General features: G+C 32.1%; 3 protein-coding genes across 3 annotated transcripts; 2 read left to right on the top strand and 1 right to left on the bottom strand.

Moving 5' to 3' along the window:
- Window positions 1-8: 8 nt before the first annotated feature.
- On the top strand, window positions 9-3,502 carry LOC139779298 (tax1-binding protein 3 homolog). Its single transcript, XM_071717617.1, has 3 exons — window positions 9-350; window positions 839-967; window positions 1,075-3,502. The coding sequence occupies exons 1-3, from the start codon at window positions 294-296 to the stop codon at window positions 1,261-1,263; spliced, it is 375 nt and encodes a 124-aa protein (XP_071573718.1). The 5' UTR covers window positions 9-293; the 3' UTR covers window positions 1,264-3,502.
- A 123-nt stretch (window positions 3,503-3,625) lies between these two features.
- On the bottom strand, window positions 3,626-11,392 carry Retm (real-time). Its single transcript, XM_071717611.1, has 16 exons — window positions 11,261-11,392; window positions 11,040-11,169; window positions 10,505-10,654; window positions 10,139-10,270; window positions 9,872-10,000; window positions 9,656-9,759; window positions 9,271-9,338; window positions 8,867-9,169; window positions 8,648-8,736; window positions 8,433-8,570; window positions 8,202-8,322; window positions 8,004-8,128; window positions 6,577-6,823; window positions 6,364-6,479; window positions 5,879-6,021; window positions 3,626-5,793 (listed from the first exon to the last, which is right to left on the bottom strand). Exons 2-16 carry the CDS (start codon window positions 11,100-11,102, stop codon window positions 5,727-5,729), a joined length of 1,995 nt encoding a protein of 664 aa, XP_071573712.1. The 5' UTR covers window positions 11,103-11,169; window positions 11,261-11,392; the 3' UTR covers window positions 3,626-5,726.
- Window positions 11,393-12,655: 1,263 nt separating this feature from the next.
- On the top strand, window positions 12,656-15,767 carry Gint3 (GDI interacting protein 3). Its single transcript, XM_071717612.1, has 6 exons — window positions 12,656-12,796; window positions 12,986-13,155; window positions 13,262-13,411; window positions 14,267-14,672; window positions 14,751-15,046; window positions 15,134-15,767. The coding sequence occupies exons 2-6, from the start codon at window positions 13,079-13,081 to the stop codon at window positions 15,519-15,521; spliced, it is 1,317 nt and encodes a 438-aa protein (XP_071573713.1). The 5' UTR covers window positions 12,656-12,796; window positions 12,986-13,078; the 3' UTR covers window positions 15,522-15,767.
- The last annotated feature ends 3,316 nt before the right edge of the window (window positions 15,768-19,083 follow it).

The raw sequence follows: 19,083 nt of genomic DNA, 5'->3' as shown, positions 1-19,083 counted from the left end.
GCTCAGCGATCATCTGTTCGCGCTCCGATCCGGGATTGACAAGAGGTCTTCTTGCCGCTCCAACAATCAGCGTTTACCTGTTTCATCAGCGGCCGAATACCCGGGAGGCAAGTTTCTCGCTCGTGTTCAGATCGCACGTTCGTTTACGCAGCGCACGTCGCCGAAGAGCGCGCGGTAGAATTGTTTATTGGCCGTGTGATCGCGATCAGTCAGTCGCGCACGTGAGTCAGAGTCACCGAGGGAGTTTGTTAAAAAAGGAAAGAACGCGTGGCAGAGCCCGAGTCCGCTTGATTATGTGCGCGAAAATGGCCTTTCAGCATCAGCCGGGTACCGCGATGGAGTGCCTAAGCGTATGTATCTTTCGAATCTGTCATGTACTTATTGTTGTCCCCACGATACACGCCCTTTACTTTACCGCTAGAACATACCGGGTTGTCCCTTTCACTTGTATCTTGCAATAGTACGTTTAGAATTTTTCTTCATATTTATACAGTACCTATTAATAAATATTAATAAATATTATATTAGAAATTAAATAGTCGATATTAATATGATAGTAATAAATATTCACGGTAGTGAAGGGTTTGTGTCGCAATAATAACCGAAATCTATGAATTAACAAACAAAACAAAAAATCTATAAGTAGAACTCGGTCTACGTTGTATTTCCTTGTTGCATGTTCTTTGAAATACTGCGCTTTAAGAGGAACGGAGCACTGCAGAAAAGATTACTGCAAAATTTATAACAAGTCCTTTTTATACATTTGTATTTGTGCGTCATACTGCATTATGTATGTTATACATATATATATATATATATATTTATTGATTTGCTATAGATACCAATTACATTACACAAAGAGACAGAGATCAATGAAAATGGCGAGGAGGTGATGAAATGCGGATTTAAAATCGGTGGTGGCATTGATCAGGATTTTACAAAAAGTCCACAGGGTTATACAGACAACGTAAGATATCGTATTAGGCTTTAAAACATATCGTTCTTATACGTATAATCTATACAATTTTAAGATAACATAAAAAAGTACTCATAGACATGAATCTCTTTTTCCAGGGGATATATGTAACGGAGGTACACGACGGATCGCCAGCGGCGAAAAGTGGTCTTAGAATGCATGACAAAATTTTACAATGTAATGGATATGACTTTACGATGGTGACTCACAAGAAGGCGGTTTCTTATATAAGAAAGCATCCAGTATTAAATCTTTTAGTAGCCCGTAAAGGTGTTACTAGTACTTAAAAATAATGCCAAAAGAGATTTTTATTGACAGATATTTATTTCATATTATACTCTGACGAGGTTTGCGTATCCGTTGTATTTTTCTGCCAAATATTACAGTAGGTATTAGCAACCTCTATTAATTAATACGTAGAAGTTAGTTCAGAATATATAAGACGACGTTAAATCATGGGACTGAAAAAGGTTTAGATTTCTCTGTTTACTTTAAAGCTGAGACAAACAGATGTTACGCTAACTTGATACTATTAATATCTTTGTAAAGAAGTTAAAAAGAGAAATGCCAAAGTACAATAATGTTGCATTAAGTTATATCTTCGAATATAATGATATTTTTTCTCCATTAAGAATCCTGCCAAGAATTTGTATTAGACGTATCTTCCTTGATGCATTTCAGTCATCAAATCTAAATATAATCAACAATGATAAGTGAAATTGGACCGATATGAATCTTACAATTAAATAGAGAAGAAGCCATCTTTCGTCGGGCTGGAGCTTGGTAACTTAATTATAATATTTGTGCGAATTTTGTATACTTTTTCCAACTTAGCAAACTGCGCGCCAATTATTTGTCGGTGTTGAAACACAGGTTTTTATTGGAACAGTAAATCCACATATTTAAATCGATAATCGATTTTGATATGTTAATAACTAATAAGTACCTTTTAAATCACTGTAAAGAATTTATTGCGAAAAATATCACTCCAGCCAGGGTTCGAACCTGGATTTTGTTCCAATCCACGACGAGTGTCTTTCCAATCCGATCACTGAGGCATGTATAAATAATCGACAAATAATCGGCGCGCAGTTTGCTAAGTTAAAAAACAGTATACAAAATTCATACAGAAATATTATTATTAGATTACAAAGTTCTAGCTCGACCGAAGATGACATCTTCTCTATTTAATTGTAAATATAATCACTTTATGATTTTAGTAAAAACATACGTAATAGCCACAATATCAATTTTTTATACGCTTTATTTGATATACTCTAAGTTCAATTGCAGCGAAAGCAGAATTGATATTTATGAGAAAAGATATTGGGAAATTTCAAAGCTTCCATTCACAATCATATTATTCTGCATGAGTTATTTTCTTTAAAATATGATATTTTTTTAAGTACAATTCACACATAATTGTCAATTATTTTGATACACTTATATTTTCAAATTATTGTGATACATTAATCTATCTTTTTTAACCCTTATGTAAGTGACGAGGTACCAGGGTACCTTTTGCGTTTTAACAACATAAAAAAAACTAAAATTCTTTTACGTTCTATTCGCATTAGAGGGCTAAAACTTTGTGAGAACTCCTAAATCGAGTTTCTTACTCCCCGAGTACCCGGTTACTCACATAAGAGTTAATATGGATATAATTTCAACATACCTAAAATAAATTGGAGATGTAACAAATGGAAAAAAAAACATTCCAAACTATTTGCCTAATATTTACATTTGTATGTAACATTACATTATTGGATATATTACTAATCTATCAATTAGAAACTAAATTTGTAAGGTGTTTCTACATATCTTACATTTAACATAGTGTTTATTAACAGATATTACAAATATAAAATCTCATGAAAAGAAATTGAGCTATATATTTGTATGGGTTTTTTATTTTAATTGAAAATGAAAGAAAGGTATAATTTATTATAATAATATATAATTATGTATACATTGTTTACATTTCCAAGTATTTCAGTTATTCAGGATCGTATTAGATATGGAAAATATATCGAGAAAAATTCCAAACAAAGACTTTCTGAATCACAAATGAATATATCTATTTATATACATAGCCTATTGTATTGCATTTTTAATATTTTTAAACAAATAGTCATATTGCAAAAAGACGTAATTGCAAGAAAAGTACGTAAATAGAAATACGATTTTTGTACAATTTTTATACTTCGCCTCTTTGTTTTTATGCAAAGAGCGAATTTTTTATGTATTTAATAACATTTAATAATTTTATATTTTATCTCTTCTTAAGATGGATTGAAAAGTATAAGAGAGTTCCTGCATGACATATGTAAGGATATATAGCTCTGGGAATATATACTACATGTGTATATGTATATCCTAGTCTAGTATAATGTCGAAATATTTCATACATATGTTACTCTGTATACAATGGATGCATAAATGGTTGCGAGCATATATACTCCTCACAGATTCCGTATGAATTATAGAAGTGTTATAAAAAAAACCAAAAAGAAATTGTTAGAACTATTCTGAGTGTTATTTTATTTATCCTAATCTGGGAAGATTCTCCAAGATGTATCACATTTATTTACGGCTTATAAATATTAAAATTTGAAAGCAGGTTTTTTATGCTCAATAATAATCCTTGAATATATCCGTTTGAACTTTATTGCCAACGTTTTATGTGATGACAATAGAAAAGAAACGATATTACTAGTTATGTCGCTACATTACTTACATGACACTTCAAATCAGTGATATATACATAATTTTCCTATTACTTTGAGACAATATCGTAATTTCTTAATTGCTACACTTCTGTTTCTAGTCGCAAAGAAGCAAATTGCATACTATGGGATAGTAATTAATTCTACAAATTTCTCCTTTCTATTATTCAAACGATAAATGCATTAATATTTATACGCATTTTACTTCTTCACGTAATATAATAATCTGTTACACATTTTCGGTATACTAGTTATATAACTATATTTTAAAATAGCTAATTGTATCCTAGTGATGACTGATAAATGTAATATTTTTATCTAACTATTTAACAAACATTGGCCGGCCATACAATTTCATTTCGCGATACTATCCTAGTATAAATACGTTTGTTCTGTGTTCGTTCTAAAAATCTGTACTTGAAAAATATGTTGTTTCCTCATTTGAACTGTTTATTACAATCAGTAATCATCAAGACGAAATTTATTAAGATAGGAAGATGTTTCTATTCATTGATATAATTAATTGATAAGTAGAGTTTATGTTCTCACAAATTATGTCTTGATGATTAATTTCTTATATGAAAGCTTTCTCTCGGCGTACAATATTCCATTGAAAGTATGAGCATTTTTAACGTTTGTTTTATATTATGCACTGTAATTGACTATAATTATTTATATAATATTTCGAGTATCCTGCATCTTAGAATTAATCTTTATTAGTTTACATATCGTTAATTGTTGCCATTAGAAACTTTATAATGTTATATCTAAAATTGATGGACTCTTGTAGGCTACCAGAAAATTAACAATAACAGATATTAAAATATCCTGTTGCCAAAATATTCATTTAGTAAATAAATGATAAATTATATATATTCTACAATATATATAGTTATATTGTTACATCTCAAAATTATTTTTCTTTCCCTTTCATTTGTGGTAAGATTCGTCCCACTTGTACTGAAAATATTTTCCATAGTTCTCACATTTGTTTTGGCACACATAATAAATTATTAAATATATTACATGTTCTTATTAATTTTTAGGTAGCTCGATTGAAACTATAGTTACCATAATGTTTAACTTAATTTAAATAAGACCAATAATAAATTTATATTTATTTACATATTTTAAACTAGATTAACATATTTTAAACTATATTTTTTTATTGATTCTCTAATTATAGAACTTGTGATTCTATAATTCTATAGTTATTAATCTTCCTGTATAGTGTGTTTTGTGGAAGTATGTCAGAAATGATCTAAATGTAGTATAATGTGTTCTATCATTCAGCAATGGAATGGAATGGAATGGAATGGAATGGATATGGAGTTTCACTATAATATATAAAACTACTATATACTATAAAAATTAGTTTGTTTATGCATCCTTTAAGATGAAATTTTAGTAAAATGTAATGTTTATGAGGGAAGAACGTTTGTTTTCCACGCGCGCGCGCATGCGGCGTGCGTTACCCGTGTTCTTTATGTAAATATATGTATATAAATTAATATTAAATCACAATTCACTTGCACAATTTGGATTACCGTTCACTTCGGGAAACTATAATGTGCTCTTGCAGTGAGGTATCTACTGCTTATATTGCAATATGATCTATAAAATGTACATGACTTTATTCTGAGTATTAAATTTCATCTAATTTATCTTTATATGAAAAAATAAAGTTTAAATATTAGACAACATTATTATATATTGTATTATTGTTTAACAGCTATATATATATATATATATATATGTATATGTATATAACATGATAAAATTGGTTATGTAGTTGTCGAGATGAGTACTTTAGGCTTAAGATTTGGAGCATTATTTGGATTGTTGATGTGTAGAAGCTCTCTATCGCGTCAACAAAATTAAAATATTAGACTAAAATATGAATTGTATTTTAGCCCCGTTAAACATAAATGAGATTTGTGTTTTCATAACACATATTGCTAAAATATTATGAATGAAATAAAATTTCATGTCTCCTGCAAGTCGTCGTTCATACTCATCGTTTTTCATCTGGATAAAGATGAACTAGCCTCTGACCTTCCACTTACTGACTGCAAGCTCATCATTGAACCTCTAAAGGAAGCCAATGAAAATATCATTATAAGATTATTCTACGTAAAATTGAAAAATATGCACTGTATGTACGTTATATAAATACCTGTAATGTGCAGATGGTAATGTTTCATAAAAGTACATAAGTTGAGCCTTATGAGAACTAATAGATGGAAGAAATTCGGCTTGATCTTCTTGATTTTGCCATTGTAACACGTAAGTACCTGTATCCTGCATGATATGAGTCCCCTATAATGCAAAAAGAATTAATAATTTCGTGTGTAATTGTACACTATCCATGTATGAAATAACTACATATAACTGTTCACAAAAATATCTCGACAAATAACGCGAAAAAATATGTATTTATTACCATAAATATATTTGTATGCAAATTCTTTAACACAGAGGAAACAATAAATTATAGTTTGAATCTCGTTTAATACAATAGAATTAATCAAATTATACTGGAAATATACTTTTATATATCTATTTTTGTGCCTCATTCGAATACTTGTGACTGAGTATGTGATATATATATATCCAATGACTTCATCCGACATCAATACATAAAATTATGTGAGTACGTACTTGGATGCTTTCACCATCGTGACAAATTATATTGTGTTCGACTTTAATATAATTATCTTTTAATTCTTTTGCAGCAACAATTTCATGATCACCGCCTATTGCAAGCTCTGGAAGTTCTATAAAATAATCATTGTATATTATATTGCTACTCCGAATTGTAAAAAAATGTTACGTACATTTCATGACAAATCTGTTTCTAATATTAAAGTGTACCTGAGATAACACCGTTTCCACTGTTTCGAGATTTGTGAAGCACTGTAAATATGACATTGTGCCGCATTACATCGAAATCCCATGTCAGAACAGCACCCGGATCATCGGATTCTATGAACACATGATGAGTTTGACCACGGCTCAAGCTGATGGAGTGATACAGACTGTGCTCGTGTTCACCAGAGGTACCCTCCAAATCCACTCTGTACAAGTTTTTCGGCACTACCCCACCTTCCATTACGTACGTCTGATATTTATAATAAAAATAAAAACGTTTTCGATGTATACTTAATTATACTTATTTAGGTTGCTTATATAATCTTGAAAATATTTAAATAAGATTTTACGAGAATTAATAGAGCTGATCAAATTTCAGATATTTAATGGATTGTGTGAATTGTTCCAAGTCTAAGTATGTAATTTAATACGTCATTTACGATAGATGTTTTTAAGCTTAACTTGTGTAAAATACTCTGAAATTTAACTAGCGAGAGCACACAAAATTACTTCACTTTTTGTGCGCGCAGTGTTAATCTATATTTTTGAATTAGTGCTAGAACTTGTGTGCATTACATAAGTGTACATGATCTTGATTGTATCAAAACTATATATTCATATTTCACAATACACATAAATAATATTTTAACGTAGACTATCGATAAAATTCCTGTATTTTACAAATGAATAAAAAGTTGTAACAGATGATTTGTATAAAATGATTTTGCCTCAGATATGGATGATATATCACAGAGATAAGGACATACGAACACGACAGACAATGCCTATGTATCTAGCAACTGCTGATGTTACACGTGACAATTTTCTGACAATTTTCTTTGGTATTTCTAATATATATGTATGATACACAATGTGCATTTTTAATAACGATAAAAACGTCACATTTTTTCCACTAAAGCCAGTTAGCGGCAGAAAAAAACTTCTACAACATATTTAACATGAATTTTGTATCGTTTTCTTACGCTGGTCGCAGTTGCGTCGAAAATGTAAAATCTCCGAGGTACCATATTATAGACTTCGCATATATTCATTTCCTAGTATTCAACACGTGTACAAAAAATATATTACTCCAATGTAAATAAAAAAAATGACTATCACTTTTTTCCAAAAAGAGAACATTTTTTAGGTCATAAAATATTCAATAATCATCAATTATTAAAAAGTAGAAACGCATAAAAAAACACTTTGGCATTCATGAACGTCATAATATACATTATATTCATTCAAGAAAAAACGGATAAAATAAATTATTAATATATATAAAAAAATACATTATATGTAACCTATGTATTCTTATATAATATACTGATATAAAATGTCATAAATATGTAATTGTGTATTAAATATTCATGTTAATAAGTGTGACATTTATACAATATTTAATTGTTATTAATGTTACTAAATCTCACCTCTGAGGAACCACCAAGGAAATCAGGAATAAATTCTTGATTAATGTATTCGCTAAGACCTCCAGGTCCCTGTTCATGGTAGTCTGTACCACAATAAAAAATAAACTTCTTCCTAGTATTTTCGTCTGCAATTTTAATACATAACACGATTAGAAAAGTGTTATTTTATACAATTAAAGTAACTGTTAAAATTCTTACTAATAAAAGTGCTGATAAGTGTCCACAAAATAGGGAAACATCTAGGGGCACGCATGATTAGAACTCTTCCCATTGTTTCTGGATAATTTGCTTCAACTATTTCTATTATTCGCAATAATGCCTGAAGCAAATTAAGCAAATACGAATTATTAGACCTCGCGATATAATAAGTTATAACACCATATCGAGAAATTAATTATAAGTAATTTATTTCATTTAAGATGATCATACTTTTATTCCTGGTCTCCATAGATGCCGCATATTTAAACCTTCTAAATCTATCAACAGTGTCCATTGGGAGACTGGATGATCCCAAACATTAGTAGCTTCTTCCATCAAGTGCAGACCTTCTTCACAGATATGTAAAGCCTGTAAAAAAAAGTAAAATATTGAATCATATCGAAAAGTTTTCGATTTTAAAATATTTTAAAATAAACCTAACTTACTAGTAATAACAATTCATCTTCTCCAATCGATTTAAGTAGACCTTTAACATCCATCTGACCCAACCGCAAGATATATAAAGGTCGTCCGTCTACATCAAAGAATATATAAATAGAATCTGATATTACGTCCGATATTTCTTTTTATGTTGACTCATTATTTTTCATAGCATAACTTAGGATAGCGTGACATTTGCAGCAAATTTATTATTGACTGATTACCTTTATCGAAGTGATGCCAGCCGCCAGGGAAGTAATCTTTAATTACTTGTGGCATTTCGTATTCGTCAAGAAGTTTATCGATCTGATGCTTCTTCCTCCAATGTAAGGATTGCGTTAACATTTCTCTGGCCTTTTCGACTGAGAATTCCGTAGCCCGTAGGAACCGTAGGAGCGTTGCATAACCCGGTACAGAACTACCCCTCAATTCTTCAATGCTATGTCTAAGCTGCACTAATTTGCTTTCCTGTATCATATCTAGTTTTCCTAAGTATCTCTCTATATAATCCGACGACAGTTGCATCTCTGAGATTAAAGGAAACAAAAATAAAGTAAGTCACTTGTTAAATGACACTATTATATTTATCAAAATAATATATACTATATTAAAGAAGATAATTTATTACCTCTGTTGCTGGGCAGTTTGCTGTCGGTAATACATAATTCTTTGTCACTATTTTCGTCCACATTTTTCCTACATAAAAAAAGTAACCATTGCAGACCGAAAACATTGCTCAATATAAATTGTTAGTATGAATTTAGGTAAAATGTGTTAAATGTTTACTGCACTGGAAATTAAAATTGTAAGATGTTACAATTAAGATTTTAAATATTATTTTACAGAAACAATCACTTCTATACGCGTGTGTGTGTGTATATGTGCTCTTGATGTCCGAAATGCTCGTCCATCATGATGTTCCCTTACAAGCAACGTGAAATTTATGCAATTAAGATGTTCAGCCAGACACTCTAACGTATTGTATATAATTGAATTAAATGTACCATACTTACTTTTCTTCTTCAGAAGATCTTTCCCGTGGATCTTCCCAAGGAGCAACATAGGTAATGCCGTCTTCTTTCAATTGGTTTACGAAATATTCGATAATTTCCTTACCCTGTAATTAAACATGATGTGATTACATTTTATGAAATAAAAAACATTGTAACATGTATTATCATTTTATTATAACTATCATATTTGTTGTTCCAATAATAGATTGTTATTACCTTAGCAATATTTTGTGCATATTGCTTCATTGCTAACTTTTCCATTGAGTTTTCAAAACCGAAGAAGTTTTTAATATCTAAACTTGCTGTTTGTTCAAAGCAAGTCCATTCTGGATTTTCAGGATGAATCTAAATGTGCAATTAATATATACTATATAATTAGAAAATATTCTAGATATCATACGCCTAACGTAAAGTAAAAGTTTATAAAAATATATCATATAAAATATCTTTTTTATATAATAAATAATTATATGCAATACTTACGAAATATTTACATTTTTCAATAACAGTTACTCTAGTGGCAAAGCTTTCGTTGTACGCTTCTATTTCTAAAACACTATTGCGCCTATTTAAAACATTCCTTTGAATAAAGTATACAAAATCCACACCAATTATCTGAAATATGGGATTTATACTAAATTTATCGAAAATTGTTAGTAGTAATCTAAGAAAGATTTTTTGCAGCTATTGTTTCCTAAAAAAAAAAACTATAAAATCTAGTATTGGAAATACAGGCTGTTTCAGATCTACCGTGACACTTAATTATCGATAGTAGACTTTTGTAGTAAAAGAAGGAATAGATAAGTGTAAAAGAACTTGAATGTCTTTTACATATACATGTAAACGAACCTTTTTCAAGATATAGGGTGCCTCAACATTCAATTTACATCGCCTTTCCGTGGTTCTAACAGCACCATCCTCACTCTCTTCGTCCAGCATAACTTCACATCCGATAAAAACTGGTATCTGTGGACACGTTGGAAACCTACGCTCGTACGCCTGTAAGAGAATGACACTTCAAATATCTCTTTGTTTGCTCAGTGCATCGTGTCGTAACACTTATGTTTACCGAATATATAGCTCAAGGAATACGTCTCGCGAGCCAAAAGATTAAGGAAAAAAAAATTACATACTGGTTAAGAAAAAAAAATATTTAAAATGCTTGCAGGGAAAAAAGGAAAAGAGGACATTTAAAAAAGATAGCTGCTTGTTTTCGTCCAGTGCGATACAAGTGTTTCATATCGAGGAATCGTTTATTGGATTTTCTGGGATATGGCATATGTGCCCCGCGAAGGCCGCGAAGGACATAGGAGGCACGAAATGCAATAAATATTTTATGACGGCCAAGTTTGAAGGCTGCATAGTGCATAGTATTAAAACACACCATCATGACGAGAGCGAAAGGATGCTTGTAAACTCGAACGGGCGACTGGTATTGTTGTACCATGGTTGCTGGTTCCCTTCACGTGTTTGCGTTATCAAATCCGACACTGATGATCACGCAACGACGAGACCTATGATAATTCGATCACCGTATATACAGTATAGTCATTACAGATAATCAATTGGCAGACGGAAGCGGAGTGCAGACGGAACGGAACTCACGCTCATGCCGCTCTCTCCAATTGGAGTACAGAAAGCACTGTCATGTCTGTCACTACTCAGCGAGAACTAGAATGGAAACAGAAGCGCGCAAACTCGATACATTTCGTGGCTGTGATTTTCAGTGCCACCTTGAATCCAGTACCGCAACTCGCGTATACAGTACGTGAACGAGAAGACTCGCAGCGTTATTTATTTCGATGAGTTTTGCAACGCGCGCGCATAAAAAGAAACAATTAATCGTACGACTATTATTAATAAACTTCATTAATTTAATCGGCAATTAAATTTATCAGGCAGAATTGCTTAACCTTTTCATTCCCATCATATTGCCTTAACGTATTAATCTCAGACAGCATGTCTAAAAAACATTGTAACTTTATTTAGATATACGTGTTTAAGAGGAATCTTAAAGACGTACGTCTTTACGACGTCACGTCTTTTAGATATGCGTGTTGTCTGAGTTGAAATAAAATATTATTGTAGTCTATTGCCTTACAATTTAGATAATTGCATGTATGTATATAAATATTTTACGCTTGTATAGATAACATGTATTTTGATATGTGTTTAAAAACTTCTCGATAACATTTAGAATATCATCGTCTTTTATTATTTGTTGCCATTACAAAATTAAAGCGATATAAAAATTATTGTAATTACCAAAGATAAAGAACAATCCGGGAAAACAATTTTTTTATATATGCAATAAAGAAAATACGTATAGGAAAAAGTCTTTAATAAATGTTTTCAAAATGTCAAAGTGTTTTTATGAATTAAAATTTAATTTGTCAAACAATACAAAAAATATAAATATTTTTTTCCAGCTGTTAAATAATTCGAGAATAAAAAGATTAAAAACTAAATATCTATATATTTCGTTGTCCCTGATTTAATCTTCTTTCCCTATATATTAAACAATAAAAAAATTTAATCTAATCTAATCTACATCTTACATCTATTTGATTAATTTGATATCTGTTCCCGTTGATCAAATTCGCGCGTTCCAAGAATCATCAAGAAAGGCGCGGCCTCCGAATTATGGCATATATCGGGGTGATGACTGGAAACTTGTGGCTTTCCATAGATTTAATATTTCGTGAATCGTGAGCTGCTCCGGTGGTCCGGTTGCTGCGACAGGACCTCGATAAGCGCCGAGATTGGCTCGGAGTGCAAGTGAAATATAATTTCTCTCCCAAGAATCACTTCCTCATGTGATGAGCAGCGCATGTGAGGATTCGTGTCCTTGGACGAACTATTTGTCGGAGGCGATCAATAAATGCGTGCTCAACTTGTTATCGTTGCTGTCGACGACATTCGGTCTAACCTTTAATTTCGGCGACATCGTCGTCTTCGATGACGAGACGTCGTTGAAGCTCCGCGAATTCTTTCACGAGCTGATAGCACTGCTCTCGTTCGACGATTTTCAGCTGCAGCTGCTCAAAGTCTTCCTGCTGACCCTCGTGAGCAGCGTGGCGTTGATATTCGTTGCCTGGCACGTTTATGGCTCCAGAATTACGGAGCAATTCATGAAGACAGGTAAGATCATTTTCGTTTTGTGCGCAATAGCGTAAAAATTAATAATATATCTGCACCTTTTTATCTTATCTAAATATTACACTTGAGAAATATATAAATTGATAAAAGTATAATATTGTAAGTTAATGGTGATTACTTTTAATTTTTTAAACGGATCAATAACAGTTTTTAAATATTTTATTTTTTTAGGCGCTTCTGAAGATTGTAATTCATCGACTGAGTAATATACTAGATACTTGACTACCGGCTGGACAGGAATCTTATATCTAACAAATATAAAATATGGCTGATAAAATCAAGTCTTTCTTTCAAAAGAAGAAAACAAGCGCAAAATTTATGAAAGCGGGAAAGGGATACAAGTAATTGCGATAATAATATAAATTGTCGATATAGATTTAGCGATGATGTCGATCGACAGATTAATTAATGACAATTCTACTATTTTGAATTTATTTTTATACATAGATTGACTGAGTCCACCAGTACTATATGTACTCCAACAGAGTCTAAAGGACCAATTAAGAGAGCGGAACCTACAGAGGAAGCTAAGACAGCGGGCCAAGCTGCTTTAGCAAGATTGGAAGCGAAGAAAACTGACAAACCAAGATTTAATACGTGCGTAACATTTAAAATTATTTTTACTTACTATGCATGTTTATACAAGATGTCAGGTAATAAGCAGATCACTTCTCGTGGGCAGATAGAGCGGATTAAACTGTACCAAAAAAAGTCCTTAGTTTTAGTTTCTTAATAATTAATTTCTTATTAATTATTTAGAAACTTACAAAAACGGTAAAGGACTTTTTTATTCAGTTCAATCTGCTCTACTTGTCCACTACAAGGGTCCGCTTATTATCTCACATCCCGTATGTTATTATTAGCAATATCATTAGAGTTTTTGGCCGGTATTCATAGTCCGTTCTTATTTCAAGAGCATCTTAAGTAATGTCTTAAGGAGACTATCTGGTTTGGAGCGCTAAAAAATAACAATTTTTATATATTTGTTTTAAATAAACGGTTAGTGCTATCAATTTTATGTTTGTACATATTTTATTTATACTTTATAGAATATCCATGAATTTTTATATACAAAAAGAATATAAAATTGTCGAGATATCTACATGGGCAGTAGATGTCTCCACACTGATTTTGTCAAATCGTCCACTGCCCGTGTAGATAATTTTATATTATTTTTGTACATATATCAAAATTCATGGATATTCTATAAAATATAAATAAAATATATGTACAAAACATGAAGTGGATAGCACTAACTGTTAGAAAAAATGTATGAAAATCGTTTTTTAGCGCTCTAACCAGGTGGTCCCCTTGAGATGTTAATATGACTCTGTGATTGATTTATGACATCTTAAAATTGTACTTAAGACCTAGATTGTTTTAAATATAAGAACCGACTATGTATACCATCCTTTGTCCTGTCAATCTGATTAATATCGTGACTATTTACAGATCGTATGCTGCTATTCAAGCACGTGTTAAGCGTGAACTGGAATTGGAAAGAAAAGCACAGCAGAGTTTACAACAGACGGAAGATACGACGTTGAAAGAGAAGAAAGATAAAGTTGTAGATCCATCTATTTTTGCAGTCACTGATGTGTTCTTCCGTTGCCCGTATTTATCCGATGAGATACTGTTGCGGGATGAGTGGAAAAAGAAAATAAGAGAATTTCTGTATGAGCAGTTAATGGGCGAGGAAGCAGGATTAACAGCATGTCTAATTATTCAAAGCTGCAATTTCGGAAAAGAGAAAATTGAAGGCTGTGTAGAAACACTTGGCAAATATTTGGACAATATTATTAACAATCCTGACGTCGAGAAGTATTGGAAAATCAGAATGTGTAACAGAATATTCCAAGTAATACTGCATTTTTAATTGTTTGTTTAAAATAGTTTCAATAAATGTTAAAGTAGCTTATATACATTATTATTTCAGGAAAAAGTTTTGCCTGTCGAAGGAGCATTAGATTTTTTAAAAGCAGCTGGTTTTGAACAGAAAAATATGCTGCACAACGAGAACGAAGAAGATTTCTTAGTGTGGAGTCCTGATAATTGTAACATTGAAAATCTCATGATGTTGGATGAAGCATTAAGGTCTGCTGAGCCCATTCCTCTTGAGTTAGACAGGAATTTACAAGTATTGATGCCTAGTCAAGCTCGTGTGAGAAATGAATTGCCACCTAGCTTCTTCACAATAACTCCGGAAGAAATAAAAAAGGAACAACAGTTGCGGTAAGTTTATAACGTAATATATTTGATGGTAGGATTTTTCGGAATATCTAGATAATGTAATTAAATGGAAGCGTTGATTATTATTAGGACGGAAGCTGTAGAAAGAAACCAAATGTTAAGAACAAAGGCTATGAGGGAGAAGGAGGAGCAGCGTGTACTTAGGAGATATAAATTCGCCGTACTTCGCATTAAATTTCCAGACGGAATAATATTGCAAGGTACTTTCTCGGTACACGAGAAGTTCCAGAATGTAATCGAATTCGTTACTGAAAATTTAGTCGATGATAAAGTGCCCTTTTTGCTGATAACACCGGATGGGATTAAGCTAGTAGAAGAATGCCATACAAAGACACTTTTAGAATTACGATTAATTCCTACAGCTATATTGGAGTTCTCTTGGAATGTATCTGATAAAGAAATTATGCCTAAGAGATATTTGAAAGAAGATGTTCTTTGTTTTATACAACCAGTTTGAAAATAATATATTCTGGTACAGATAATATGATATATAATTCAAAACATTTTTTTAAAATACTTTGTTGACACTTTTAGCATCATTGTCATAATTTTCTGGTCATTCCAGTGTTTTTGGAGAATTTTTTTCTGATATATTGCGTCCATTTATTATATGTTACTATATATGTCAAAACCCCAATTGTGTAAGAAAAGTGAAGTATGCTGATTCAATTTTTAATGAATAAATTTATTATTGAAGTATGTACACTTATTGCATTATCTATAACATAAATAAATGTAAAGAAAATCCATTTATCATGTAATTTTACTATATGTTACAATTTTATTGATATAATATACATATGTAAATAAGCATTAATATCTGTCTAATCCTATACATATCTTAATTGCGATATATGTTTTTTTGCGATTATATTTATTTAAAATAATCCTGCTGTATATATTTAATTGGAGGACATATAGTATTAGTATAAATAGCGAATGTACATTTTTTGGTTCATATATGGAGCAAATATAATTATGCATGCATATTGGCATATCAGGAATAGGATTTTACATTCAACTTTTGTAATCGTTATATTTATTTCTTATCGCATCCATATCCCATCCGCATTTTGGCATGTTATTATTGCGCCTTCAGATTTGTACGCGACATTGCACCAAGTACGAAAGAGTTGCCTGCTCTCAGGGAAACCGGTTATTTATGATGAAGCGTAGACAGTTCTGTGTCTCTCAGTAATTACCTAAAACCAGTTTGGGCATCACTTACACCGCCCTCAATAGTATCTTTTATAGGTGTGTATGTATGTGTGTTTGGAATGATGATTTCTCTCTCATAACGGTACCGTGACAAAGTAAGTGTTGCGTACAAACGGTAATGTGCGTACGCTTCGATTTGTAGAGAGAAATCTCCTTATGTACCCATAAGCGAGCCTGTAGCAAATAATCTTATCTGGAAAATACTTTTATTAAGATGTATTACAAAAACAATTCAATAAGTAAACGCGCTTAATAACGGTGTATCCTACGTTATAGATTTTCGATTCACAATCAGTTGGTCGGTTCACGTGCGATTATTCACGAAATTTTATTCGCATATCGCGTGCAATATCGGCCGGCACTCCCAAATGCGTGTGTAAAACACAATACGTACCGGCTGTCGCGGCTGTACCGTATTGTTGTATGTCATACGCTTTTTCAGGCACATTGTTCGAACCGGACCACTCTGGTGTTTCCTGTTGCGTGCCAGGATAGGGCTTTACGCTGCATTTAGGCGCGTGCGACTCGGCACGAGGAATTTTTATCTTTCACGCGCATATGTGGTACGCGAGGAAATCGAGACACATTTTGGAAAGAGATAAAACTATTGCGTGGAAAAAGATAAACCGATTGTATTGCTAATGGATTTTACTCTTTAGGATATGAACAAATATATTTTTCTGTATTATGGAGAATTTCTGGGTTTTTCTCTTCCTTTCTCGCTCTGCAGTTTTATTATATTTTGATTGATATTTGTTACATATAGCATCAAGTATCAAAATACTTTTTATTCAATCAGATATTCAGTTATAAGAAGAAAAATTTCTTGCAGGATAGACCAGCAAACTGAATATCATTACTGTTTCTACTTTTTGTAAACTGTTATATTTCCATTTTAAAACTTATTGTTACTAATATATGCATGTACGATTATTAATAATTTATATTATATTTTGCAATTTCTAAAAATATAATAAAATCTACATTAATAATTTGAAACATTTGTATAAATATATGATCATCCATACTTATTTCTATACGGGCCGATTTCACTGTCTCCGGTTAACTTGATCCTCCGATTAAATTCGTACTTCATCTCTTTCTAACTGTCTCTCTTAGGCCCAGTTTCACCAACGTCGATTAACTGTAACCTTCGATTAAACTCACTCTTCATCTCTTTCTAACTGTCCCCCTTAGAAAGAGACGAAGAGTGAGTTTAATCGAAGGTTACAGTTAATCGGAGATGGTGAAACCGGCCCTTAGAAAGAGACGAAAAAGTGAGGGATCAAGTTAATCACAGACGGTGAAATCGGTCCTAAACTAACGAAATTTTAAGAAACGCAATTCCTAGAATTTCAAGATTGGCAAGATTGAAGATTTCAAGTAATCATTTAAATTCATGAAAATCGATAAAGAGATTAGAAGAATATAATAAGAAATGTACTACCTAAATGTTCTAAGAATTTTCTGAATTTTTCAAGATTTTTCTATATTTTAAAAATTATAATAGGGATTTTGAATTACGGAAATCAAGGATACCGAAAATTGCAAAGGTATGTGGAGAATATAATAATCATACGAAAGAAGCTACATTATCTAAAATTCCAAGAATTTTAAGAATCACAACTTTGAAAATTTTTAGAATTTTAGGTTCAATTAGCTTTCGATTCGTGAAAATATAAATTCTTGAAAATCGACGAGGTATTAGAATGTAATTAAGAACATGGTGAGGCAAATTATAACTCCAAGTAGGTATTTTATTCCAAAAGTAGAACTTTTTCTTTTATCTATCATTTACATGTTTTACATTATAAGCGCGGCGGTTGTGGACACATACATTATTTTATCGACGTAAAATATCGACAGGCAGTATAAATTATAGCGAAGAAGATATTATTAAAATAAATACGATGATGTGCGCAAATTGTCTGTGAGAAATTCATCACTTTAGAAATTCAGATTTTTGGATAGTGTAAGTATAAACACATTTGTATCATGTTGAAAAAAATATATTGCATTTGCTCTCTTTATTTTAGACAAAGTTACAGTTTGATATATTTTTCACTAATGGTTTTCTACTGCAATTTTCTGTCCACGATAATGGACTTTCTTGCAGCCGCTTTGCATTGTCCTCCGATTTACCGCAGCCTCGTGGTTGGTTTGTCATCCCGTCAGCGCATTACATGTTGTGGTTAAATACATCGATAGTTATATTCTCCGACCTGCTTTCTTTATGCTACAAAGGACGGCTGTCAATACCTGCTTTGAGTACGACGAATTTATTGCAACGTGTAAACGCGTCAGAAATATTTAGATATTCCTGCTGAATAGGCGGAGTTTAGCACGAGAAGAGCCGTTTCGACGTTTTAAATTCTCTTAACAATTTGTACTTTGTTGTATGCGTTTTTTTCCTATTTTTAATAATATAATCATCGCGGAGCAGACACAATGCGTTTTATCTACGTAGATCGCGAAAACCAAAAAGACTGAAAAATACAAGGATGCAAATATTTGACACGAATCCAAATTCTTTACACCATTTATACTCTAAGACGGGCGTGCATGGCTCGCCACGGTCTTCTCAGTGCACGCCGACTGTCGCGGCCGACTGGGTGTTCGGGGATGGAGATGGATATGATTTTCACCGCGGTCAAGTCTCATCCCGTTTGTCAAAATTGAAAGAAAAACAAAAAGCGAGAGAAAAGAGACCGGGCCGAAATTCGAGAGTTGATCAAACGGCGATGACGCTCGACGTGCGCGTTATCGGGATTTTTGACCAAGCGCGTTTATTCGCTGTCGGC

This window comes from Temnothorax nylanderi, unplaced genomic scaffold (genome assembly GCF_030848795.1).
Source record: "Temnothorax nylanderi isolate EJ_2023f unplaced genomic scaffold, tnyl_v1.0 TNYL_tig0218_pilon, whole genome shotgun sequence".
Lineage (NCBI taxonomy): Eukaryota > Metazoa > Arthropoda > Insecta > Hymenoptera > Formicidae > Temnothorax > Temnothorax nylanderi.
Note: the sequence above shows the minus strand (reverse complement) of the source record. Positions and strands in the feature narration are given on the sequence as shown.

Coding starts and splice junctions, on each gene's coding strand:
- LOC139779298 (XM_071717617.1), top strand. CDS start 294: ATGTGCGCGAAAATGGCCTTTCAGCATCAGCCGGGTACCGCGATGGAG. Junction 351..838: donor CCGCGATGGAGTGCCTAAGC/GTATGTATCTTT, acceptor GATTTGCTATAG/ATACCAATTACATTACACAA. Junction 968..1,074: donor CACAGGGTTATACAGACAAC/GTAAGATATCGT, acceptor CTCTTTTTCCAG/GGGATATATGTAACGGAGGT.
- Retm (XM_071717611.1), bottom strand. CDS start 11,102: ATGGTACAACAATACCAGTCGCCCGTTCGAGTTTACAAGCATCCTTTC. Junction 10,271..10,504: donor CACCCTATATCTTGAAAAAG/GTTCGTTTACAT, acceptor CCCATATTTCAG/ATAATTGGTGTGGATTTTGT. Junction 9,170..9,270: donor CAAACTGCCCAGCAACAGAG/GTAATAAATTAT, acceptor CTTTAATCTCAG/AGATGCAACTGTCGTCGGAT.
- Gint3 (XM_071717612.1), top strand. CDS start 13,079: ATGGCTGATAAAATCAAGTCTTTCTTTCAAAAGAAGAAAACAAGCGCA. Junction 13,156..13,261: donor AAAGCGGGAAAGGGATACAA/GTAATTGCGATA, acceptor TTTTATACATAG/ATTGACTGAGTCCACCAGTA. Junction 13,412..14,266: donor GACAAACCAAGATTTAATAC/GTGCGTAACATT, acceptor GACTATTTACAG/ATCGTATGCTGCTATTCAAG.